The sequence below is a fragment of the Eutrigla gurnardus genome (genome assembly GCF_963514095.1).
Source record: "Eutrigla gurnardus genome assembly, chromosome: 12".
Lineage (NCBI taxonomy): Eukaryota > Metazoa > Chordata > Actinopteri > Perciformes > Triglidae > Eutrigla > Eutrigla gurnardus.
In genome coordinates, this window is record NC_139926.1 from 25769556 (window position 1) to 25797055 (window position 27500).

Below are 27500 nucleotides of genomic sequence, written 5' to 3' on the forward strand. Positions count from 1 at the left end.
TTTAAATCAGAAGAAAACGCGGTCAGAAGAAATGGATTAATTATTTATGTATTATTTATTCCAAATAATAAAAGCTAAATGTGCTTTTCTTTGATTTATTATTGTTTTTTTACAAACGTGTTTGCTTTATTATTTTTATTATTATTATTATTATTATTAATTGTATTATTATTATTAATGTTATTATTATGATCATCTCGTTGTTGGTTCGTTGTTATGATACACCGTTTATTTATTAATATGTTTCGTTCTTTTTATTGATTTAATCGCATTGTAATAATTTTCTGAATTGTGATTTTTTATTTTATTTTACAACATTCAACAACGTCTAACTGTCAAAGCCGTCAGTTAAAGGAACAGTGCGCGAGTTTGTGGATCAAAAAGGTCAAATCTATAAACGTCACTAAAAAAAGCATTAAAACAAACAAAATGTTTGTATTAAACAAAAACATGGAGATTAAAAAACGAAACCATTAAACCGCCAGAGCCAGAGGGACGATGAATTATGAATGAAGACAATAAATCTTTGATGGAGGAAAGTCAGGAGAAGCGTTTATGCACACAATTTATGACGCGTGTGTGTGTGTGTGTGTGTGTGTGTGTGTGTGTGTGTGTGTGTGTGTGTGTGTGTGTGTGTGTCCATTATAATTATTATTAAACGCACTGACTGACGCTGAACCATTACATTCACCTGAACTGTAGTCGACAGGTGTGTTGCGTTGCTGTGGTTACGAGTACAGCCTATAGGACACGCGAACGCACGCGCATCCTTCGCACGCGCCCCATTTAGTTCCATTCACCCCCTCTGGAGGCCTGCAGTCACGCGCGCCCGCGTCAAACCCGCCAAAACAGCTGACACAGAAAACTGTCTTTTATATACACACACACACACACACACACACACACACACACACACACACACACACACACACACACACACACACACACCTGGATAAAGTTATCTTTTTCAAACAACAGAGAACACCGCGTGTCTATAAACCGCTAATTGATTGTTTTCTTGAAGTATTCATGAATCAATGTTTTTAAACAAACAAACAAACAAACAAACAACAACAACCTGCTGTTTCCCTGAGGAACTCCTCTCATTGAACCAGAAACACGTTACATATACACAAGATATTTAGATAAACTGCCAAAAATAAGAAGAAGAACTGCACTTGTTTTATATCTGTTATTTTCCAAATATGCGCATTAATTGTTTTGTTTTTGCGCAAATAAAAAAGGTGTCTACGGACGTTTTCCCGTCGTGCATTGCAGCAGCAGCAGCAGCGACGCCGCTGTAAATACGCGCTCATCGGGCAGAACGGTTCACGTTTGCTCAGTGAACTTGTTGCGTGACCTCAAAGAGTTTCCTCGTGAACTTTGGCCCGAGTCCAAGTGTGACTCCTGGAAACACACACACACACACACACACACACACACACACACACACACACACACACACACACGCGCACACACACACACACACCATCAGCTCGGCTGTAAAGCTCCGTATGGTTTCCTTACAGTAGCCCGCAGGCAGAGAGAGAGAGAGAGAGAGAGAGAGAGAGAGAGAGAGAGAGAGAGAGAGAGAGAGAGAGAGAGAGAGAGACCTCCGCGGATCAATATCAGCGCAGCTGGAGCCGAACAGGAACCGGCATCGACGCACCGTGTGGAGCTGACATTTCCCCACCGGACCCCCCCTCCACCGGGCCGGAGAGGTCACCGGGGAGGTCACCAGCCCGGAGGAGCCAACCGGAGGCGCCGTTAACAAGGAGGCGACTTCAAGCCGCAACGTAGGACTAGATTTCTGCTCGGAGGCAGATCTCCTTTTGCACAACATGCACCCCAAAATGAATATTTTACTTAAATGTGACGTAGAGAAACTGACATAAATATAAATATTCTTAAAACAAATATTCTCTAATAGGTTCGAGTCCCGGGAGACGCGTCATCATCAGGCCGAGCCCGGTAACGTGAGCAGTCTGCACAACAAGTGACAGCGTTCTCGCCTGCAGCGGGTATCCAGCATCACTGCGACGTGTTCCTGAACGTCTCACACACACACACACACACACACACACACACACACACACACACACACACACACACACACACACACACACACACACACACACACACACACACACACACACACACACGCGCAGCGGGTTATCCACACACAGACATGCGCAGTGAGCAGCAGCAGCATCTCTCAGAACAAACCAAGCAGCTCTTTCTCCCTGCAGCTTATTGAATCCGTACAACAGTCATGTTTTCTTCAGCAGATCTTCAGATCTGCAGCAACAAGCTTATCCCTTTACCCACAATGCATCAGAATACATGCATGCATGGAAACCCATCTCAATGAGGCATGCAGGGACTAGAGACACCAACCAGCTCACATCAGGTCACACCCAGACGACGCTGAAGGACTGATCTGAGTCAAGTTCAAGTTCAGCAGCTCAATGAGGGGGAGGGGGGTTCAGGGCCAGGCTTCTCAAATAAACCAGTATTAGTGAGCACACATGATGCAGGATGAAGATGCTTCGTTTGCGTTACACTCAATGGTTTCAGCCAGAAATAATTTTGTTTCCAGATAAATGTAGAAAATTCTAAATGTTTCAACATGTTTTTAACGTCCTTCGGCGTAAAAAAGGACGAAGAATTTCAACCTGAGATGCAAGAAAAGCGGCTGAATAATTCCTCCAACAACTTCGTCCCAAACCGCCACGAAAAAAAGCATGAAAAAGCAACAAAAAGGGGAATATTTAGCACTTGCAACACCTTTTTTATTATATTTGTATGCAGTAAAATTCTTATCACAATAAGGAAGAAAACACCTCTTAAAACTTTGAACAAAAGCACATAACGAAACAACTGCCCCATGTTTAGCTCGTAAATTGTACATATTTATAGTAAAGAAACATTCTTTATAAATACTGTTTCATCTGTAGCAAGTAAATACCATAATTTAATTACAAATGGATAAATATGGCAGTTTGATATTTACAAAAAAGGAAGGGGCGTAGTTACAGAAAAATCCAACGGCACAACGTTTATTTTCCTCCACAGTTTTCCCCCAAAGATAGTATTTCACAATTCCAAAAAACTTGCAAAGCACAAAACATCACAAGTTAAAAGCCCAGCAAACTAAAAAATATACATTCACAAGCGTAATATTGTGGTCTTGTTTTGAGTTAAATGTTAACTTTGGCACTCTTTCCAGTTTATAGATGTTTAGTATAGTACAATCAATTTGCCTTAGGATCACAATATTCAACATTATAGTACAATTTTTATTGTAATATGTGCACTAAAAGTCCAGTTAGAGAAATAGCTACCATTGAAGGAACATCTATACACCAAAGACAAACTATCACGATGGGAAAGTGGGCTTTTTTTAGTCATTATTTACAATATGAAATACACCTCCGCTATTATACATATTTTCCTCTGTTGATAATCGTCATCTTCCCCTGACGAATCCAAAAAAATAAAATAACCAAATGTTTTTGTTGTGTGTGAATGGCTCCAGTGCTGAGTCCTAAACATACCATTCACTGAAATTGGAGGAGAGGCCACTGTGGCTGCTGGTGTTGTTGTGCACAGCCGAGGCCGGGGACAGCGTGGTGTTGCTCTGGGTCTCCGTGGTGGGCGACACCAGGCCCGGGGGCGTGGACGACTCGTAGCCGGAGCTGGCCGCCGGTGAGGAGTCCGACGCTGGCGGGGAGGCTTCGTGGACCTGGAGGGGGGAGACGAGAAAATGAGCTTTTACAGTCAAAACACAAGCTAGAATAAAACGGCCTGCATATATATAATATTACGTGTGTGTGTGTGTGTGTGTGTGTGTGGTGCGTGTGTGTGTGGTGTGTGTGTGTGTGTGTGTGTGTGTGTGTGTGTGTGTGAGGCCTCCAGCCTACCTTCATGTGTTTCCGTAGGGAGCTGGGATGCGTGTAGGACTTGTCACACATTTTGCAGAGGTACGGCTTGTCCGACGTGTGAACGTGCATGTGTTTCTTTCGGTCGCTGCTGTTTGCAAACCTTCTGTCGCAGCCTTCGAACTCACACTGGAACGGCTTCTCTCCTGCAGGGAGGGGGGAGATACAAAACATGGAGTCACATTTTCTGTTTCTGCTCTCCTATTTATTTAAAACATAAGAGAATAAAATGCTTCAGGTAGAGCTTAAATTAAAAAGAATGCACGAAAAGTTCCTTTAAAATCACAGCATTCGATTACAAATTTGCCAAAGTTGAAAGCTGCTTTTAGAGGGAGATGGTGGGGGAGTTAATAAATAATGCGCATAGTGATTTTGGAGGGGGTGGGGGGTGGGGGGGTAAGGCCGTCCTCAGTAGGCCTACAGAAGGAGGACCATTTGCTGGGAAGACAATAAAAATCTAATTAGCACCTGACCAATTTGATGGCACCACGGCGTAATGTATTTCCCCAAGAAACGCTGCGTAAATGTGAAAGGCTGGTAATGGCCCCCGTCTAGCACCTCTCCCCCCCCCCCTCCACGAAAAGCAACGGATCGGCCTTTCCCCCCGTGTTGCTTGTCCTCGGCTAACTGCACGCACAGGGAACGCTGTGTGAAAAGGGAGGAGAGTCTAACGCGAGCCATAAACGCGAGAACGAGCCGCATTAAACCCGGTTGCTGTGATTTACTACAGCAGAGCGCGCTCCCTCACTCCCCTTTGACCCATTTTTTTTTTTTAAGTTTAACCCCCCCTCTCCTCCCCCCCTCCTCGTTCTCTAAACACACAAAACACCAGCTTTCAAATTGTTTTGTAAACGTTTGGAAAATGAGGAAATAAAAACAGGCCCGATAATAATAAGAAGCGTAAAACCAGAATGCAGATTATTCCTCCATTCTAAACTAATTTGCCCTCTCTCTCTCTCTCTCTCCCCCTCTATGTCTCTCTCTCCTGGATGAAGTCCTAATTCTGCTTTGACCGTTTCTACCAACACTGTCTGCTTTAGCAGCCTGAAATAGTCGCTGATAATTAGATCTTAATGCGCGTAAAGTACATGTTTACAACGAGATGAACGCGCGCACACGCAGCCGGCTCGGCCGACAAACAGCGTCCTCTCACATAGAGACCACCGAATAAAACACGCATTAATACACCCATAATTACCTGTGTGCGTTCTCTTGTGGATCTTCAGGTTTTCCGAGCGCGCGAACACCTTCCCGCAGCCGGGGAACGGGCACGGGAACGGCTTCTCGCCGGTGTGCACCCGAATGTGGTTCACCAGTTTGTATTTCGCCTTGAAGGGTTTGCTCTCGCGGGCGCAGTCCTCCCAGAAGCAGACGTGGTTGGTCTGCTCCGGCCCGCCGACGTGCTCCACGGAGACGTGCGTCACCAGCTCGTGCATGGTGCTGAAAGTTTTGTTGCAGCACTTCTTCGGGTTGCTGAGTTGCTCCGGGTCGATCCACTTGCAGATGAGCTCCTGCTTGATGCACTGCTGCCGCATGTAGCGGAAGAAGGCGCCGGGGTGGTGGTGCGCTGCCATGTTCATGCCCATGTTCATATTCATGGAGCCGTACTGGTTGTGGAGCTGCGCCGCCGAGTACGGGTCGGTCCTCGGGCTGGAGACCTGGTGGTACTGGTCGGAGCGTCCGAAAACCTCCCCGGGTAGTCCGAGCCTCATTTGGCCGTTCAGGACGTTGGGGGAGCCGTGGGAGCCGTGCTGGTCGTGGATCCCCGGGAACAGAATGTGGCCCTGAGAGTCTGTGTGGGAGTGGTGGAGGGACCCCGCCGCGGGGCCGAAGATCGCGTGCTGGCCGCCCGCCGGAGAGGACTCTCCGAAGCCGCGGCTGCGAAAGAGAAAGTCCCGGGTGGAGTTGAAAGGGGAGCTGGCGTACGAGGTGACGTGGGCGGCGTGAGCCCCCAGCGCCGCGGCGGGGTAGCCCGGCGCCTGGGCGCTGAAGGCAGAGCTCTGTCCCGGGGAGAGGTCGTGGTTCAGCTTAAAGGCGCCCATGTGCGCCGAGTCCACGAAGCTGTTCTGTGCCAAACTCAAGTCTCTGTCCTGCATCTCGCTCGCCGAGTGATGCCGGGCGAAGGAGCCCACTCCCAGTCCGGGGAACTGGTGGCCAGCATCCAGTAGCATTATCTCACTGGGGGCTGGGGTATTATGGAGCTGGTGTTTGGGTTTAAATCAAACGCTTGAAGCGAATAAAAAAAAAAAATAAGAAAATAAGAAATCAGATGTTGGGGGTGATGATGGAGGCGAGACACGGTTCAACTTCCAGCCTCGGAAACACCATCAGACCGGGGCTTCACAGCTTCACAGCGCGGCTCCTCCGCTCACAGGGAGGGCAGCAAAACACACGAAATCAGCTTCAACGGGATTCACTTGAGTTAAGTTATTAAAAAATTATTAGAAAAAAAAACACACACAAAAATCCCAAATGCAAAAGGAAGTTTTTCCCCACCGCGTCCTCTTCTTCTATACTTCTTCTTCTTCTTCTTGATGCGACACTTTGGAGAATTAAAAACAGGCTGCTGAGAAAGGAAAGGTCTTACTGGGTGTCCTCTGCTGCGCGCGCGGAGCGGGACAGCAGCCGGAGCATCTCCAACAAAAAAACACCCGCTCTTCTTCCGCTCGGTCCGGGTTCGTGTCTGCGGCTCGCCCGTGTGTTTACCGCGGAGGGTCCCTGTTTCTCCGTGGACTGGCTCTTCCTCCTCTTCCGCCCCCTTTAACTGGAGCCCGTTCATTCGCTGCTCGGCCTCTGATTGGCCGCCGCGGCTCATCAATCCCAGGTGCCCCTCCAATAGCAGGTAGCGCTTTTTGGCGACTTAATAGCGCAACGCCATTTTCCACTAATAATTACCGCCTACTTTTAGGGGGAAGATTTTTTTTTTTTTTAAGGAGGAGGAGGGGGGGGGGGGGGGGGGGGGGGTTATATAGAAGAGAAGAGGATCACGACAAGAGAGAGGAGAGAGAACATGTTGTGGTTGTTTAGATTCCGTCTAGGTGCCAAGTGGAGGCATGAATACTGTTCTTTTAAAAAGAGGAAGAACGACACGGAGATGATGTAAAGGTTTAGATCAGGAGGGGGTCATTAGTTCTTATTTACTAATCTAATTAAAATGCAAACAGATCAGAGTACTTTCTAAAGCTAAGATAAATATATTAACCCACAAAAACACCAAATAAAAATCATATGTTCAGCACGTCTGCAGAAGGAGCGTCAAATGATTTAATAGATATCTTTATATCCATTAAATCATCACGTATTATTTGAATATGAGTGTTATTGACCTCCATGTGCCTCTGGCAATAAATACAAACATAAATAATGCTCATAATGCAGAAGACACCTTTGTGTTTAAATGTGCTGCTGTAACACCGAACACTAACAGTGACAAATCATAATAAATAATCATATTTAATTCAATGTGTCCATTTTAAAGTCATAATAATCTGCCATTAAATGAAGATTAAAGTTTGTAAGAATCATTATAATCTCTCGTTACGTCATTCCTCACAGCTGAAATAATAAAAAAAATAAAAATGCATCTGTGGCTCCAGTGTGGTTTTCGCTCTACTACTGGTTTTGCAGAACCACAACTGGGCCCTTTCAGCCTCTGGTGGTGCTCCAGCCCCCCCCCCCCCCCCCCCCAGCCGCCTGTTTTACTGGTTCCATATGCTGCTGGTTCCTGCTTCCTCTGTGGTTCTCACATCCACCACAGCAAATTAAAGGACACGTTGTTGGTGACGAGCTGCGCCTCGACGCACGTTAGTGACTCCTGGTGACACCAACGTGAGTGATGTGATGATGTTACAATAACACATATATATACTGTATATATATATATATATATATATATATATATATATATATATATATATATATACTGTATCTTTATATATACACAACACTGGACGAAGGAGAGAAATTAAATTAAAAAAAAAAGCTTAATTTGTTGGCACAGAATCAGAGTTTGGCTCCACGCAGGCCTGCGCGCCACCGCTGCTCACTCACACGCACACGCACACACGCACTCACGCACACAAGTCAAAAAGGAAGTTTACTTACATTTCCAGCACATTGAGGGTTCTCCCGGTCCATTACGCAGCTCGTTCCTGCGGCTTCCCCTCAGCCTCCGCGCTGCTCTCTTACAAATACACAGAGAAGGCGAGGGAAAAACGTTAAAACTTCTTTTTTTAAGGGGGGGAGGGGGGTAATATAGTGCGTCTCTTAGCTCGGAGTGGGACACAAGGCTGAGCGTTGTTGTGTGCCATTCTTCCAAGTCCATTTGAGGCCGCGCCGCAGGAAACTGCAGGAGCTGATCCAAGTTCAAAGTCACGTCTGCCGACCTCCTATAAGAACTTCTTTATTTCTAGTCACCAACAAAAACCCTTCCCAGATAGAAGGAATGGAGAAGAAAATGAAAAAGAGAGGAAGAAAAGGAGCCCTGCTATCAGGGGAGAGAGGCACCGTGGCTGCTCGGGGAAGAAAGGGGCTCCAGCCTATTGAAACCCCCCCAAAGACCAGGACTTCAACAGGTTTTTGTATTTGTAGGAGACGCGGCCCGACTGGGCTTCACACATATAAACCACGTGAGACGTGATCAATAACGGCCCGTACACGTCACCATCCCACTATATCAATATGTTGACACGCGGGAAGGTTACTTGTGCGGCTCTCCGTGACCTTGTGTTTCATGGATGTTTGACCTCTGACCCGTTAAGACCACATATGTTGCACTCTTGACTCCCTTTTGGTAAAATAAGCCTGTTTGTGACAAAAGCGTCTTTGTTTTAGGAGGAGGGGGGAGGAGGGGGAGAGGGGGGAGGAGGGGGAGGTTCGGGTAATTTGGAAGCTATAAGTCAATAAAAATGAAGCCATTCCTCCAAAGTTCAAACTCCATTCACCCCTCCTCTACTCATTTGCATAATTTAAAATGTGTTATGTAGATTTAATGTGACAGAATGTGATGAATGTGGGAAAACAATCATTTTCATTTATATTTATGGATTTTTAATAAATAGGTCTGAATACTTTTGCTGTTAAAAATTCCCTTTTTTTGTTTTTTTTGCTTCATGTTGGATTTAATGTGGAGTTTAATTTAACGTGTATATGAAATATGGGGCTTTAAATAAATCATAAACTGCTTGTGTGTGTTTTATGTGTTGTTTTCAAAAAGCTGTCATTGGAGCTCAGCTGATTTTAATTAATTTATTTAACTAATTCCACAACACAACGGCACACACACACACACACGTGTGGTCATGGGTTCAGTTTTTTATTATAGGGATTTAATCATGATTTAAAAAAATAATAAAATAATACAGACGTGACACAAAGTCATTGTGTAAATAAAAATGACCAAACGAGCAGCTGGAACATCTGTACACGTGTTGTTATTATTATTAATGTATGTCTGCAAGGCTACGTCATACATCAACGAGGCGTTGTGACGTGATACCTCCACTGAGAGCATTTTTGCTCCTGTTAGTGAAAATCAAGTTCATAAATCAGTTTGAGCAGAGAGGGAAGCGCGCGCGCGCAACAGGCCCAACAACATGTAAAGCCTCCACATCTCCAACGCGCCGGGAATCAATTACGGGGGCGCGAGGACGTGCGCGAGGAAACGTGGTGTCCATTAATAACTAAATACATTTAAAAAAAGCTGCAAAGCTGTAAAATGTTTCTCTATCAGGAATCGATTAGGGGGGAGGAGGGGGGAGGGGGGGAGGATGAAGACGTATCGATGACACGTGCGCGTCCTCGCTGTCAACAAGAAGGCAACTATTTTTAAAATCATCAGATCAGCAACTTCTTCTTCTGGTTGCCCAGATTTATAAAAACATATTTAAAAAGTTGGTCAATAATAGTTTCCTCACGTCAGAGAAAAATACAAACTTTGAATACGATCCAAGATGAGTGAGATTATTATTATTATTATTATTATTATTATTATTATTATTATTATTATTATTATTATTATGGGATGTTTGGAACTAAGGTCGTGTATTTAAGAAATTAATTTAATGGGATTTTTTTTATTTTATTGGGGGCCATTATGAGAAATGCCTGAACAAAGAAGGCTTTAAGACGCGTTTAATGGTTTTTACACACTTGAGCATTAATGGTATGTTAGACACCAGCCTACAATACCCACAATTCAATGTGTATTATTTAAGCGTATTATTATTTATGTCAACACAGGAAAATGTAATGTCATATAAAAAACAACCAGAGCGAGAATAGGGTTAAAATGAGCACGTAAAACATATTAATAAATAAAATAAAATAATGATGTGTAATTAATTTAATTTGCTGTATTCAATCAGGATTTTACGGTTTTTATTTCATTAATTATTTTTGAGTATTATTTCCACACATACGCCTCTTTTTCATTTTGTATTTATCTGATGAAGTTTCCGGTTTTGTTTCGTCATCCTTTTGAAATCCATCTTCATAACATTTAAATAATAAAAAATAAAAAATAATAGAGAAACTTTGCGCACATTAATGCACACATCTACACACATGCACGCGCCCACGGGCTTTCTCTCCCTCCCTCCCTCCCTCTCTCTCTTTCAACGGCATCAAATCAATAGGAAGACACTTTACCGGAGAGAAACTAGTGCTGTCACATATATAAAACCACATTTACGCACATCCACATGCGCCGGCGCCACTAAACAACAAAAAACACCCAGTAAAAAAGCGCTGCGCACAAACGGATCCGCCGGTAACTTTGTGAGTACAACTTTTTGGAGTCAACAGCGATAAAGAGAGTGAGGGGGCGGAACCCTGCTGAGCCCCCGCGCTGAACGACAGCCAATCGCTTCGTTCTCCTAACTGCCAGTCACCAAAATCCGTCCAATACCCGCGGTGCCATTTCTAAACTGTATTCCCCACTGTGTCCTCCAACTGTTGTATGTTCTGCCAATCGCTTGAGGACAGAGTGGGAAAAGGAGCAAGCAGAGTTAGAAGCCGGACAAAAAGAAAAAAAAGAACTTATAGAGAGCCCTTCTATACATATTCTGTCCTCCACGTGTGCGGAGGTGCGTGGTGGGGCGCGGATGGACTCGGCAGTGTAGGTTATGGAGCCCCCTTTAAGCAAGAGGAACCCGGCGATGAGATTAGCGGATTTGGCAGCGACTCAACCCCTTCCTCATCAGAATATGACAGGCTTCCCGGGGCTAGGGGGGCATCACCCTCTCTCCCACCATGCCCACCTCCACCCTGGGGAGCTGGGCAACGACCCCGGAGTGGCACTCACTCCATTTGGACCAGAGCACATGGCACAGACAAACGCTCTCAAACTTAGCCCGTCTCAGCACATTCAGAGCCACCACGAAGCCCAGACCGCGGCGTCCTTCGCCTCGGCTCAGACCACGGTCGGTTTCCCCGTGGCTCACCCCCACTCGGGCTACTCGAGCAGCAGGGACTTCATCCTCAGGAGAGAACTCTCAGCCTCTGCTATGCACGCACTTGGCGACCAGCATAGTTCCGCCTCCTCCCCTCATCACCATGGCATGTTCATCTCCCCAACAGGTGCTTACGGGCACGCGGACAGCGGGGCCCACTCGCTCTTCACTGGACTCCACGACCAGGCGTCCCCGGGCGCCCACCACCATGCCCTCAACGGGCAGATGCGCCTGGGTATACCGGGGGACATCTACGGCAGGCCGGAGCACTTCGGGCACAGGCCGGACCACTATGGACCCTCTTCCCTCCACAGCTACAACTCCATGAACCTCAATGTGAACATCGCGTCTGCTCCTCACGGAGCGGCGGGGGCGTTTTTACGGTACATGCGGCAGCCCATAAAGCAGGAGCTGATCTGCAAGTGGATCGACCAGGATCAGAGTCAGAAGAAGCCCTGCTCCAAGACGTACAGCACCATGCACGAGCTGGTCAACCACGTCACGGTGGAGCACGTCGGCGGACCGGAGCAGAGCTCGCACGTCTGCTTCTGGGAGGAATGTCCGCGCGAGGGGAAGGCGTTCAAAGCGAAGTACAAGCTGATCAATCACATCCGCGTGCACACGGGGGAGAAGCCGTTCCCGTGCCCGTTCCCCGGCTGCGGGAAGGTGTTCGCGCGCTCGGAGAACCTGAAGATCCACAAGAGGACTCACACAGGTCGGTACTCGTACTTGTGTTGTTGTCGTGGAGGAAGGGGAGCCGGCGCTCGAGCGTCGGGAGACATCGTGTTGTAGTTGGCGAGATCGTGCGTAATTACGCACGCAAACACGTATCTATTAAAAAGTTAATTTCCTTTCTTAAATATAAAGTATCGTGCACGCCGGCGTGTAGGCGTGAGAGGATTAGTGGGCATATGATTTGTAAAAAAAGAAACGTGCTTACGTACACGCGAGACCGCGCTGGAACGCGTAAATGTGATTATCCTCCGACGCTTTTTTACGCTTCGTTTAGACAACGCGAGGCGTGTGCGTGTGTGTGTGTGTGTGTGTGTGTGTGTGTGTGTGTGTGTGTGTGTGTGTGTGTGTGTGTGCTCGTGTAAACATCTGTGTTCGTGTTCCGCATCGGTTCCGTGTTAACGGGAGTGTGTGAGCTGCCCGAGGAACACGACGTAGTGTGCGTAAAGTCCCAACTTCTTCTCAGATGTGTAGTTTCTCCGTTTGGAGTTTAATCGTCTTTTTGCTTGTTGTTGTTTTTTTTCTGGCTGAGACGCAGAGCTTCATTTCGGGTTCGTGCCTCCAGCGTCAGGCCCTCTGGTGTCAAACCTCCAGGGACATGAAGACGTAAAAACCTTCACAGAACTGCCGTTTTACATCACATGCAAAACTGTTATTTAAAATAATAATCATAATCATAATAATAATAATGATGCACGTTTTCTATTTAAGAGATCTTAAGTTTGTGTTGAGTTTTAGAGTCTACATAAACGGCTCCTGGTGGTCTCCCTCCTCCTCCTCCTTCCTTCTCTAACACACACACACACACACACACACACACACACACACACACACACACACACACACACACACACACACGCACACACACACACACACACACACACACGTCCATGTAAGCAGAAGGCCTAAAGGCATGTTACACGTGTTCACACAGGAAAATGCTTTGGACAAGTGGGTGTGGAGTATGTGGCGGCTGTATAGTTGACGCTCTGGTGACGAGGGGCCCTACACACACACACACACACACACACACACACACACACACACACACGCACACACACACACACACACACACACACACACACACACACACACTATGAAATAGAAAACAGCGCACACACCCCCTCGTGGTGGACCCGCTCCATGTCTCACGTGTCTCCCGGTTCTTCTTCCCCTGCAGGAGAGAAACCCTTCAAGTGCGAGTTCGACGGCTGCGACCGAAAGTTCGCCAACAGCAGCGACCGGAAGAAGCACTCGCACGTGCACACCAGCGACAAGCCCTACTACTGCAAGGTGCGCGGCTGCGACAAGTCCTACACGCACCCGAGCTCTCTGCGGAAGCACATGAAGGTGCACTGCAAGTCCCCGCCGCCCCCCCACTCCACCAACGTGTCGTACATTTCCTCCACGAACCCGCACGCGGACCCCCTCTCGCCGAACTCCGAGGCGCACCGGAGCCGCACCGCCAACCTGTCCCCGCAGGTCACCAACCTCAACGAGTGGTACGTGTGCCAGGGGACCGGCGGCGGGGGCGGACCCAACCACCTGCACACCCCGTCCAGCGACGTGCCCACGTCGGACTCGGACGAGGACTCGTTCAGACACTCAGACCCGAGGACGATGCTCTGATGCCAAAACCACCACGTGACTGTCGAACTTGTCAGTTGACCCGGTAAAAGTGTAGATCAATGCGCGCGCTTGTTTTTGTTTTTTAAGGGGGGGAGGGGGTATTGATCACATGTTGTCACTGTTGTTGTTATTAAATGCAGATAAGAAGTCACTGAGGCAGGACCCTGAGGAAGGAGTTGACCCTTGACCTTTCAAAAAAAAAAAAATGAAGTTAAATATTTGACACTGAAAAAAAATCTGATAGAACTTGTTTTTCCCCAACAATTCTCTTCATTCTTATTATTGTTATTTATCTGCGGTGTTTAATTAACGACATGTGTCACGTGACCTCCCGTCACCCCTCCTCCAGTTTAATAACTCGGCTGCCATCAATCACCGTCATATTCAAGGAGAAACAAGTAACGGTACCGCTTGTAGCTGCAGCAGAATGTTAACAGAATCTGGAAGAGGACGAGGGGTTTATTATAATTGTTATTAATATTATTATTATTATTTCATGTCACTTCTGTAATATGTGGTACAAACTTTGATAAATAAGGAAGAAAAAAACAGGAGGAGTGTCTTAAGGGTTCTCATTTACCTTTTCAGATTTATACAATACATGTGTTTGACTGGAATTTTGTAATATTTAAGAACTATTTAAGACTATATTTTATGCAACAAAAAAAAAAACACAAGTGTTATGCTCGTTAAAGAGTAAAAAGTCCCTGGAGACCCTAAATGTCTACACTGACAGGCTTTGGCCCTGTATAGGATTTGTATATATGTAATTGTTTGATTGCTTGTGAATGTTGTGTAGTTTTTAAATTACAAAAAAAAACAAAAAAAAAGATGTTGTTTTGTACATTTTATTTATTTGCTGGTATCAATGTTGTACTGGAACTACAGGAACACCAAAGAATAATAATATCAGTTTTGGTGATGCATCGTAGCCTACCCTGCTGATGTTTTTTAAAGATGTTATTTGATTTTATTTTTTTAAATTGTGTTGTGTAAAAGAAGAAGCATTTACTTGAATAGGCTGTGTAATGTGAAAAGTCTTTCTCGCATGCCTTTTGTAGTGACGTGTCTGTCTGAGGTGCATGATGGACATGATGCAGGAAACAGAAAAGATGAGCCAGCTCTGATTGTGCAGACCCTTGATGTTCAAAATTAAATTTACAATATAAATTCCATGCTTAAAAAAACAATAAAAACAGGACATATACAGTTAATAATTAACAGGTGTGAAATGATTGTGATTGTGGATTTTATTTATTTAGATATGTGGATTTTAGGAAGCTGTGCGTCTATTTGTCAAATCTTTTTTAAACATTTAAATGTAAATAAGAGCTTGAAATGCTAAACAAAAGTACAACGCAGACATTTCATATGAGAGATTGTGTGAGGGGAAGATGAGGCCTGAGGAGGCTGGGATATAAACTCATCACTAACGACTTAGAAAAAACTCTGGAAAAAAGGCGCGATGGCACAAAAAAAGCAGCAAAGACATGAATCATTCATGGTGTAAAAAAAATAAGATAAAAAGATATACGTGACAATAAGCGGGCTGCTTGTATGGAGTGTATAAACCCCCCTTCTTATTATTTCCTCCATTAAAAAACAGCGCAGGCTCACTTTCAAAGGGAGTTGCCTGTCCGGCCTTTTAGAAATCACAATTGACCAACGCGAGTCCTGCACCACTTCAAAGGGGGTCTGGGCTCCTCTGAGAGGAGCAGGAGGAGGAGGAGCAGGAGGAGGAGGACTGGGTCCAGCTTTGACAAGTCTTCATGGCGCGTTAGGATTTCTAAGGCGATCTAAACGCTGCACATCAGAATGTGTGAGAGAAACACACCAAGTGCAACTAAATGAAGCTGGAAATGTGTGTTTGCATTCATGCACGCAGGTAGATGACACGCGCACGTTCACCTGCAGAAAAACAAAAGGGTCCTGCATCCACGGAGACACTTGACCCGGGTCAGACCCAGAAGGACGTCGAGTCTGAGTCCTAAATATGACGCAGCAGAAGAACAAGCCCTTCTTTCTGCTGTTGAGCTGCATTTAAAGCTACTTTTATAGCTGCTCTCTTTCTAACAAACACTTGATCTGCTGCTTCATTCAACGCGAGGAGAGCACTTGTAAGGGGCCCTCCTCTTTGACTTCTTTTATGGAGCCCGGAGGCCCCTGTTTGGAAACAAGAGCTCCGTGAATGTTACTAAAATAAACACGATGAAAAATAACCAAGAAGACAGTTCCTTATACAGGGCGTTGAGAACAGAGGAGGGAGACTTAATAAAACAGGAGTGAAGCGGTCACCCTTCAGCGAGAAAAAGGGCTTTGAAGTGGAACTTATTATCTGAGGAATACTTCGGGGTTGTCCTAACGACGCGCTCAATGGGGAAGGCGCTCCTTTGTCAGCGATTTGTTCTCCTTTAGTGGGACGCCCGTGGAAATCACTTACATGGGCCACCTTAACATACTGCCTGCAAATCAGTAACCGGCCGGAGTCAGACATGCAGACGCCACTTTTTTGGGGGGGACCGAGGACAAAGCGATGAAGTCGCGCTGGAGGAGGAAGAAGAAGGAGAAAAAAACGCCTCAATTGCGCCCCTTTTTTTGTAAGAAAAAAAGGGCTGAAGGATAATTTCTCAGACGAGCGTGGAAGCAAAACAAACGCCGTGTTGTCAGACTTTACAAGCGTTATCCATCCTCCTGAATGCGGCCGGCACAAAGCGGCGGACTGAGCCGCTGAAGTGATCCACTCTCTGGGCACAAAAGTTAAGAAGCTCCGAGCGTTTGATCCGAGCACCTGCTGGCTCACCTGGATCCCCTTCTTTGTTGCATATTTAACGTAGTTTTTTAGTGGACGCAGGTGTGAAGAAGCAACCAGCACCCCTCCACTACACCACCCTCCTCCTCCTCCTCCTCTTCCTCCCAGAAATCAAATACAGCAGAACAGCAGCACCTTGTGACAGCTTTGGCTGCCTTTTCACTTACTACATTTAAAATCACACTTCTCTCCTATAAATATGCCAATAATAATGACATAGGCAAGGAGCCCTGGAAATAAATATATATTTGTTGTTGTCATATGGGGATGAGAACTGGATTTAAATTAAAGGAGGTTTCCATTAATCTGTGCGTTTTTACGCACAATGATCCTCAACTACAACCACGTGTGATAACTGACAGGACACCTGTGTGTCTGAACGTTCCTCCCAGCGTGAAGCCTCCGTTGTTCACCTTCTCTTCTAGCCTCATAACAAATAACAACCTCCCATCTAACGGCCACGGTCAGCCGGATCCCCGAGATCCGGGATCAAGCGAGCAACAGCGAGTCCGGTTGGGTTAGCTGCCTCTTGGAGCTCATTTTTTGGGGGGAGAGAAACTCCAGACAAGTTCAAGGAGCGACTGGCAACTCCTGGATTTGTGAGCATACTTCATGGACTGGAGGCTTGGGGGGCGGAGGGGAGGAGGAGGGGACTCTAGTCCGGGTTCTGGAGCCGGACTGTCGGACGTCTGCAGGGGAACACGTCGCTCCTCTCCAGCAGCTGCTTTCACCTATTAGCCCCGGTGTCTTTCCCCCAAAGGAGCGCGGGAGTTAAACGTCTGACAATGCGCGTGCACGAGGAGGAGGGCGCGGGGGGACTTGTTTCTTTTTTTTTACTTTCATATGAACTTCATTAAATCAATTACCCAGCGAGCACATCAGGATTCTTGTATATTCAACGACATACAAATATGTTCTCCCCTCCCTCCCCCTCTTTCCTCCCACAATTAAATATAATCACAACCTGCACAGAAGGAACTCCGTGTGTTGGAAGCAAATTGGTTTGTTCTTGTTCTGACATTTAAGACGTTTTTCTCAACTTCCATCTGCAGCAGCGCGAAGGTAGAAATAATAACCGCTCATCACAGCTCTGGTTCCTCAGACCTGCTGTTCACCTACAGCTCTGCCCTGGATCTAGTTTTAAAACCTTTGATTTTACTTCATTTTTATATGATGATAAAATGACTGCGTTTTAAATGTATATTTTTCTTCCAAAAAGGAGAAAAAATAAAGAAAAGAACTTCTCTGGGGACAAATCAGTTGGGAAATTCTAATTGAATCTGTAAATATAAAAAATAGCACATTATATTTTATTATCTTACATTAAATTAATCACTTAATTTAAAAAAATGCCTTCCTCACTCATATAAAGTCATATTTCTGACATTCAAATACATATTTATTGTAATATTTCCAGATCAGATCTAAAGCATTTAAGGGATTCACTGATTTCCTCCGTTAAAGTCAGGCTCTGCTGTTGAAGAAGAGCGTGATGCATCACTCAGACAAACTGACATAATATCTGGTGGCTCGGTAACATCTGTGGGGGTAGAGACTTGGTTCCGGTCCAAAAAGCCCCATCCCGGGACTGGGAGCCGCTCCAAGGCAGTAGGTGAGGAGAGCAAGGTCGTCCACGGACAACCGGCATGGAGCCCGGGCCCCAGAATACATACCTGGCCCCTCGCTCGGCCCAGCGGCCAGAAAACAGGAGCTAAAGTGCAGATAAAGCGTGAGCATGCTGCCCCGGTAGTCTCTCACTGAATGACAGGGCTTTTCCTAAAAGCCTCTAAATGCAGGATGTAGGCTTCAGCGTACTCGGAGGCTGACGTGGGTGGAGGGGAGCCGGTGGAGGAGACACTCCACCCGAAACCAGAGGCAGATGGACTTTATAAGTGTAAGGATACTGCTTTTAGACTCGAGGAGCTTCCTGTGTGACTCAAAAATCTGGTGCTCTTACTTAAAAATAATCTGTTTTATAAAGTGGGGAGAAATAAAGACATGCTGGTACTTTTAAACTGACCTGGGACCCCAAGAAGACCAGATTGAGGCCTTGTGGTGTTTATATGTGAGGGATTACTTCCCCATCGCTAATCAAATTCAAATCCATGTATCTCTTCAGTTCCATCCATTACATATCTTGTGATTGATCAAAATGATTCCCAAAAGCACAGCGGCAGTCCTCCGTGTTAATCCACCCCCCCTTCTTTCTTACCGTCACGTTTTCCCTCCATTGTGGGCCGGAGATCGGTATCAGTGTGTTTCTGGTGCAGGACTGTATCACATCAGATGTGCGGTCGGGGCCCTGAGTGCATCTGGTTTTATTGGAGAAAAGGTCAGCATTTAGAGTGAGGAGGGGGGGGGTCACAGCTGGGGAGAGGAGGGCATCCTTGGAAAAGGAGAGAGAGGGAGAAAGATGGTTGTAAGAATAAAAAGAAAGAATCAGCAGATGAGACGATGGGCCTCCGAAGGTCTCATCGTTGACGAACGGCTGAAGTTTGTAACCAAATCAACCTGAGCTTCCAGTCTCACCGCCGGAGCTCTAATCCAGCGTGATAAGCCGAAGGAGGCTCCAGAACCCCGGACCTCCCTCCGACTTCCTGGAGGTGTGGAGGCCCCCCAAACATCACAAGCCTTCACCACCATTCCCTTTTCCGTTTGTGTGGAAAGGACAGATATGGCTTCTGGGAAGGAGAAATGTGGTGTCTTGATGTCTCCCAACTGACCAAGGGGGATAAGCCAGAGAGGATATATGGCTGGATAGGCAATGGGATCTGGAGATATGGTGGTCTCCATCTGACCGGCTTCAAAAAGAGACGTCGGTTCCCCTCCAAGATGAGGCTTAAGACCTAATGATTGAAACACCGAGATGACCTATGGTATCAGAACCAGCTCCTCCTCACGCGTTGGCCATTTCCTCACCAGATTGTGTTTGAAGGAGCCGGATGTGAGGGACATCATCATCATCATCGGCGTGAAGACAGCCATAATGTGTCTGCATTGGTCCCGCAGGACGCTCCAGCTCCGGACCGTCCCCCCCCCCCATCACAAGACTAATTGTATAATTAGGCCGGCTCCGTTGGGGACGGACAACCTCTTGGCCCTTTCCAGACACTCGGCGTAGTAAATGACAGAATATCTCCACCAAGTATCGGAGCTGATCCATCTTAGTGACGGCGAAGCGTATTCTTTTATTAACGTGACGGATAGTTGGGCTGAAACTCTAATCAGATGGAACTTAATCAATCTGCCGCTCGTTTTTAAGAACACTAGAAGCATGGGATTCTTGAATAAAAACAGCTGATTATGTATTCATCCGTTCAGTGGGAGGCTGCAGGAGTGAACTGGTCCTGAGGAGAAACCTCCTCCTCCTCCTCCTCCTCCTCCTCCTCCTCCTGCAGCATCATTATGTTGTCAGAAAGTTGGGCGCGGAGTATGAACTCTCACGGTGGGAGGAAGGGGGAGGGAGGGGGTGACGCAGGCAGGTGTCTGCGCTTCAATTGTGACCGTCCACGCGGCGAGGTTAGCACACCTCTCCATCCAGGAGGGGCCCCCGTAGGTGCCCCTCATTACGCGGGGGCCCCGTGGCACCTGGAGGAGAGGAGTCCGCCTGTAACACACCTGGCCTGTCTGTCTGTCACAGCTCCTCGAGGGGAGGACGCGCGGTCTGAATTATAATAAGCATAATAACAGCCTCGCGGCGCGCTGGGGTTATTTGGGTAATGACGTATTATTATTATTATTATTATGACGACGTCAAAATAAAGTGAGAGAGACAAAGTTAGCTGAATAATAATACCCCACGTGTCCTGGTCTGCAGCTTCGCGTGGACTCCAAACTTCCCTCCGCTGCTGCACACTGTGACCGAGACTCAAAGGGCAAGTGGTGCTTCATTAACCGCATCCCCGTTTACTTCAGATCCCCCCGCGTCTCAGAGAGAGCGGATTAATGTCAATTACCTGGCTTCATAACGTCGGAACCACGCAGACTTTATGCCCCCCCCCTCCAAAACACAACTTCAGTATTAATCCGCACATTATCATTTTGATTATTCCTTATTTTTTTAAATTCTGTTTGGTATCATTTACCTCAGAAGTTGCATTGAACGCAGTTTGTGTGATAATTGAATGTTTTTTATTCTAAGAGGCGCGAGGCCTGTTAATCCTAACGACTAATTAGGCATTTTAACAGAAAAAGAGCGCAATTGTTTCCCTTAAATCCCAATTAGCCTGTTTTTTTTAAGGATTACAACGAGTTTTAACTATTTGACACTGTTACTCTCGTACAACACAAACCAATAATTGTCACCAGCACAGTGGACGTGATCCCCCCCCCCCTCCGAAAAGAATAGAGCGCTATGCATGATGGTCGCACTAAACAAAAAAAGAGCCAGGAGCAACCCCGGACAAAGAAAAACACCAATCCAGCTCGAGGAACCAATGAGGGTGTTTTTTTTCTTTCACTTTTTTCAATCACTCACTCGTCGTGCCGGGATTAGGAGAGGGCTCTTGACTCCCTCTTTCACACAAAACCAAGAGTGCTTGTCAGCAACTCGAAGGGGGTAAAAAAGGGGAAGAGAATAATACGTGTTATCGTGTTTAATTGGATTAGATGGTGTCATGTTGAAGTCCGGAGCATGACAAACAAGAGATAGACGGCGAGACGCCTGCACACGTATATAGATATCCTTCTCCTGCTACAGGAACACATTCCATGTATTCTATTCTGAGGTTATTTACTGATAAATACCCCCAAATACTTGCTGGAAGTAGTAGCGGTAGTAGTGGAACACGCTGAGGCGCCGGAGAGGCTGTTCTATTGTCGGGGTTGCGCTGTTGGCTGCGCTCATCTGCGCGTCATGCAGCGGCGGCAATAACAAGGTGCGCGCAGCTGTGCGTGCAGGTGCGCGGCCTCCACCTGCTCAATGAGAGAGAGAGGGAGGGAGAGAGGGAGAGAGAGAGAGAGTGGATCCAAGGCTTGGTTTTCGATTGTGCAGAAAAAAGGTGGAATTATCACCTAATTCTCCTCCGTTTTTATCGACCTTTAAAATTAAAATGCGTAAAAGAGAGTCGTTTAAAGAGGGGACGCCATCATTTTAATATTCAGTTATAAACGTGTAAAGCTCTGGAGCTGACACACCTTGGTATTAAAACAAAGACAACTGCATGAAAAGTTGGTTCCAAAAAAAAGTAATCTGGTTTTGTTTTTGTTTTTTTAAAGGTGGAAGATCCTGATTGTTTTTTTTTAAGGTGGAAGATCCTGTTTTATTTTAAAGGTGGAAGATCCTGATATGTTGGCAGTCCAGGTAAACAAGAGACAAACAGAATTTATTTTCCAAACGATGAAAATATGGAATCCGGATGTTTTGGCTCTGGCGTGACGTCACACTGCCTAATTAGCCGCTGGAGGCAGGTGTGTGTGCGGGTTCTCCTGTACGGCCACAGACCTCCGCAGACATGTGCGTTTTATGAGGTGCTGTTACTTTTCCCCTCCTCCCTTAAAGTGTCTGTCTCGGTCGCGTAAACTTTCTATTGGTCTGCATTGTCTGGTGCGTTCAGGGACCTCAAAGAACAAACAAACAAACAAAAAGTCTCGGCTGCGTCTCCATCTTTTAATTCATTTAACTGTGACGCTAACGTGCGCGTAAAATCCGCCTTTCTAACCACGTGAAGCAGCAGAAAACACATTATTCTATTCATATTATTATATATTAGTATTTGTCCTCGTGTAACATTTAAAACCTGCCGCCGGAAAGATGACGACAGATGGACACTTGAGGTAAAAAAGAAAAAGTTGTTGAGACTTTTTGTCGCTGTGTAACGAGTCTCATTACCATGCCCCCCTCCTCCTCCTCCTCCTCCTCCTCTTCCACCCTTCCTCACTCCTGGCAACAGCAGACAAAGCGGGCGGGTTTTAGTGGTCTCCGCCGGGGCCGGTCAGCCTTTGATCCGAGCCCGTTAAGGAGAAGGGAGTCTGGGGGGAGCCGGGCCAAGAGGAGGGCTGAGGAGGAAGAAGGTAAAGTCACCTACAAATATCTATTTTTACTTACATTTAACTGCTGTTTTATGGGAGGACAAACAGGCTCATTTATAGGAGACAAGATGTAGGCCTATGATTTTAATTCTGCAGATCTGAAGCCGGCAGACCTGGACTTTAAAGGAGGGGGGGCTCCAAGAACTCCAGGACGCGGAGGGGCCTTGAAACCCGGAGGCCTGGACCCGCGTTTGGTGGGTTAAACTACCTGGAGACAGACCGCCTCCACCTCCCATCACCTCCATGATAAACACATAACAGGTGGGCGGCAGATACACCACCATCACTGGGATTTACCTGCTGAGGAGGAACTCAGCTCAAATATACACATACTTATACTTTAAAGAGAAATTCAAACATATTTTAAAAATAAATTCTAGAGAAAATGCATTTTGTTTAATACAAAAAAACATATCTACCTTTACTTTGGGGTTTATAGATAAACATCCAAACATATTTATGTCACAATATGAAAGTGGGGAGAATAAATACAAATAAGAAGACAAAAGTTTAAGGATTTAACGTCCCTTGTTCCGCCGCCGGACTGCCTCCTCTGATGGGGACACGCAGACAAAAGCTCTCCTCAAATGAAGTTAGTAATGGTCCACATGTGCCAGATCACTGAGGCAGACAGACAGACAGACAGACAGGCAGGCAGGCAGGCAGGCAGACAGACAGACAGACAGACAGACAGACAGACAGACAGACAGACAGACAGACAGACAGACATGTGGATTTCATATCATCCAAACGCACCGGGAGGAAGAGGAGGCTGGACACGCGCCTGTGTTTGCTTTTTAATAATACTTTTTGTTTTTTGAGGAGTAAAAAAATCAAATAAATATTGAAATAAAAGTATTAGATAATACTGGATGTGTGCAACGTGCAGGAACACGAGCCAGACAAGATAAATTACATATTTTATTATACGATTTTCGAATTAATCGTTTATTTTATATTTTTATTTCACCGTTTTTATTATATGACTGCATTTCAGGAGAGGTTTGATCGGTTTTACGCAGCTTCTTTATTTCATGTGTAATTTAAAAATAATACAACTCATCTTTAAAAAGGAAGTCAAATAATTAATTCCTCTGTTTTTTTAATTTAAAGCTTTTTTATTATTATTATTATTACTGAAAGCAATAATTGATAATTAAATAAAACTGTCTGCCTCAGGGCTATAGATATGAAAATTAAGAACTGTCTGTTAAAAAAAAAAGAAGGCCTTCCGGAGCCACGTTTTAAAAATGTTCTAATCCATTTAATAGGAATCCTAAATATTGAAACAGAGTTAATTAGCGGAAACTAAATGTTTTATGTTGATCAGCTCTGCACACGTTACATTTCCAACTCATTTCCCGCTAATAGCTTTACACTCCCTCAAACTGTGCCGCGGCCGCAATAACGAGGTATTTTTATTGCTTTAGAATACATTTTTTTTTGCCGCAATTACTTGGCCATATATTGTCATTAGAAGTCTATTAAAACATCAAGTCATTATTTGGGGGGCATCCCCGGGCGAGGAATTAGAATGAAACCGTCTCTGCCACGCGGGTCCCATTTAGATTAATGGAAAAATATGTAAAACATTTCGTTTTAATTTTCCTCTGACGGTGTTTTGCATACATGCATTCTCTCCGCCTGCGCTGTCCCTCATAATTTATGAAAGCAATCTCGACCGAGCTATGAAATACTGCTCGCAGCCTAATTGATTCTCTATTTTTTTCCTTCTTCTTTCTAATCGTGTTAATTGTAGTTTACTCTCCGATGGGAAGCAGCGGAGGGATGTGTGTTTTAAATAAAGGCGGACTGAGGGAGATTATATAGATCCACACATAATAGAACCGTCATGTAGAATTACACAGCGGAGGAGACACAGGAAGCAAAACTACAGAGATGTCACCCAGGCTCTGTGAGGCCTGGTGCAAATGTAAGTCTTCAAATTAAGTCTTTTATAAAGAGGACTGGACTTCAAATCTGAGAGGGGGGGTCCTAAATACTCACTGTGTGTTCTTGGAATATGAATTATTTCCAGATCATCCTCAGAAGAGTTGTTGTTGTTGTTCTTCCAGCTCAGAGGCTGTTCTTCCTGTCTGGGGGGGAGGGGGGGGACACCTGTTGGTGCAAAGCATCTTGGGAGAAAAGAAGCCAAGTCGTCCCATCGGACACTGAAAGCCACCCGGTGAGCCTCTTTTCAACTCTCCCTCCGTCTCTCTCCACGTTCGAGACAACTTGAGAAACATTTAAAAGTCCATCGATTAGATGTTCAGATTCATTCACCTGGATTTTAACATCATGATCGAGACGATGCCCCCCCAAAAAATAAAAAAAATGACATCAAATGATGTGAAAAAGGCCAAACATCTCTTTATTTGTACCCGATTATGAACTTTGTTCTTACACGACTGAATTCGGCGACTTGTATATATTCATTTCTGATCAGAATTCATTTACAAAATAAATAAAAAGTCCCAGTAAAGTTTGACTGACGGCTGAAGAACCAGTTTTAATGAAACAAACCAAAAAGACACAATCTCCCAGTCTGTAAATGATGGAACTGACACGTTTAATTAAACGACCCCTCTCTAAGTTTCCTATAATGAATAATATGTGCAGATTTATTCGATGGAAGTCAAACATAAATGGCAGTTTTGTCCGGCGACGGTGGGTTTTGGGGAGAAAACAAACAAACAAACAAGCCGAATGTGACTGTCCAAAAAAAAAAAAGAAAGAAAGAAGTGAGTCGGGGTGAGAGAAAGAAATATGTGGCCGAATGCCAGAGAGACGGCTTACTGTTGTGGGGGTGCGATCTTTTTTCTGTCTGGCCCTGGCACAGACCAGCGTCCTGCCCCAGACACAATAGATCATACAGTAGTAGGGAGAGCGAGGGGGGAGAGAGGGAGAGATGAGTGGATGAGGTGGGGTAAAGGGGAGGTATGCTGCCTTTTCATTACCATGGTCACCAATGGCACTATTAACCATTCAACACCCCCCCAATTATCCTCCCATCCACCGGCGGGAGAGACAAAAGCCCCGGTCCTGGTCTGCTGGAGCAACATGGCCACTAATCTGTCTCACTCCAACATCACACCCACTTCAGCGTCTCGGGAAGTCAGACGGGCACAAGCGTCGCCTCGGAGTCTGATTTTTTATTATTATTTGTATTTGTGACGACACGGCGGTGTCCTTCGGGAGACAAAGTGATGGTTTCAAGTCCGTGGATGACAGGAAGTTGTACCTCTTTGTGTTAAATGGGAAATGAGGTTTAGTTTTTCGTCTGACGGCCCCTCCATCAAGACTCCCAGCAGCCACCGGGGCGAACGCCGCGTCGTCACTAAGGAGACTGACACCAACAAAAACATATCTAAATGTGAGTTTATGCACTTCCCTCTGTGTTGGTAGGTTTGTTTGGGTGTTTTTTTTTTTAAAAAGCGAGGGAGACTTTGATGTTGTTGAGTCAGGCGGCAGTCAGGGGGGGGGGGGGGGTGACTGGAAGACCGGGGCCTAATGAATAGATCCACAACAGTGGCTTGTTAAGTTTGTTTACCCTTTCAACCCGGCTGCCTGGACCGCAGAGATGGGAGAGCATTCATCATGACCTAGGAAGACACACACACATGTGCACACACACACACACACACACACACACACACACACACACACACACACACACACACACACACAGCGGAGTGTGCCAAGAAAGCGCCCGACACGGGGCAGCAACCGTCGACACTTCAAGAGGCAGAAATCTGCTGCTGAGATTTTTATATCGTTGAAAACATCGGGGGGGAAAAAATTCACAGAAAAAGTGTGATTTTTTTTTAAACAAACTTCCCGACAACTGTCATAACAATCACATAATAATTAAAATAAATTAAAAAGCACCGTCCACCAGAGCTTTGAAGTGCTCCCATCATTGAGAACCCTGTTTTTAGTCGTTCCCCGGCCGTGGTCATTCCTCCGGCGCCGAGGCGGCGAGCGCTACGATGTTCTGGGCCTGCTTCACCGACGGCATGTCGATCATGCTGCCGCGGAAGGAGAACGCACCCTGGACAGGTTCACAAGAGAGGGGGAGGGAGGGGGAGAGGGGGGAGGGAGGGAGGTGAGAATTATGAAAAACAAGCACCTGTCGTGTTGTGAGACAAAGGGACACACACACACACACACACACACACACACACACACACACACACACACACACACACACACACACACACACACACACACACGGGGAGGATATGAGTCCCTCGGGCGACGCTTAGTGGGAGTAGGGGAGGGAGGGGGGAGAGAGGTGGGCAGATTGTGTATTACCTCAGCAGATCGCCCACAGAGCTCAACACACAGGATCCACCCATGCACTAAATTAGGAACAATAATATTGTACACTTAATTGCCCCCCCATGACAGTCACCCAGGGGTGTGTACAGTATGTATTCTCTGGAACCACGGAGGTGTGTGTGTGTGTGTGTGTGTGTGTGTGTGTGTGTGTGTGTGAGGGGAGAGGGGGGTCATCTGGACACAGCGACGTTTCTGGAAGTTTACTTTGGGGAAATAAAAATAAAATCCCTCGGTTTGTCGTGCATCTCTGGAAAACAACGTATCGTTCTATTTAAATAGAAAGACGACGGCTAACGAAGAGTTAAACGTTCCCCTGAATCGTCTCAACAACGAGCATCAATCTTCAGCATTTTTAGACCAAAAACACTAAAAAATGAAAGCAAATTTTTATTCTCTCCACTTTGGTCAGCGTTTACCTTCCCCTCCTGTTGGTGCCGGTCAAAAGCAGCGATGAGCTCTTTGGCCCACTGGACCCTCTCCTCACTGGGGGAGAACTCCTCCTGCACAGCCTGGACCTGCCCTGGGTGGATAACCTGCTTACCTGCAGACACACACACACACACACAC

The 27500-nt window shown here is 45.9% G+C and overlaps 4 protein-coding genes across 6 annotated transcripts in view; 1 reads left to right on the top strand and 3 right to left on the bottom strand.

Moving 5' to 3' along the window:
• LOC311022303 (uncharacterized protein) overlaps positions 1–8727 on the bottom strand; it is a 101741-nt gene extending 93014 nt beyond the window's left edge. For all 3 annotated transcript variants that reach the window (XM_084023475.1, XM_084023476.1, XM_084023477.1), the window contains exon 1: positions 8046–8727. In XM_084023475.1, the coding sequence (XP_083879601.1) occupies positions 8046–8265 (220 nt within the window). In that variant the 5' untranslated portion in view covers positions 8266–8727. The remainder of the gene's footprint in view (positions 1–8045) is intronic.
• Positions 2771–6352, bottom strand: zic2a (zic family member 2 (odd-paired homolog, Drosophila), a). The gene is made up of 3 exons (XM_084023474.1): positions 5140–6352; positions 3924–4087; positions 2771–3745 (listed from the first exon to the last, which is right to left on the bottom strand). The coding sequence occupies exons 1-3, from the start codon at positions 6110–6112 to the stop codon at positions 3548–3550; spliced, it is 1335 nt and encodes a 444-aa protein (XP_083879600.1). The 5' UTR covers positions 6113–6352; the 3' UTR covers positions 2771–3547.
• A 1976-nt stretch (positions 8728–10703) lies between the features above and the next one.
• zic5 (zic family member 5 (odd-paired homolog, Drosophila)) lies at positions 10704–14962 on the top strand. Its single transcript, XM_084022972.1, has 2 exons — positions 10704–12107; positions 13305–14962. The coding sequence occupies exons 1-2, from the start codon at positions 11066–11068 to the stop codon at positions 13751–13753; spliced, it is 1491 nt and encodes a 496-aa protein (XP_083879098.1). The 5' UTR covers positions 10704–11065; the 3' UTR covers positions 13754–14962.
• A 10108-nt stretch (positions 14963–25070) lies between these two features.
• The window catches only part of clybl (citrate lyase beta like), a 57581-nt gene continuing 55151 nt past the window's right edge, over positions 25071–27500 (bottom strand). Inside the window, exons 7-8 of the mRNA XM_084022880.1 lie at positions 27350–27474; positions 25071–26643 (exon numbers count right to left, since the gene is read on the bottom strand). Coding sequence (XP_083879006.1) covers positions 26548–26643; positions 27350–27474 — 221 coding nt within the window. The 3' untranslated portion in view covers positions 25071–26547. The remainder of the gene's footprint in view (positions 26644–27349; positions 27475–27500) is intronic.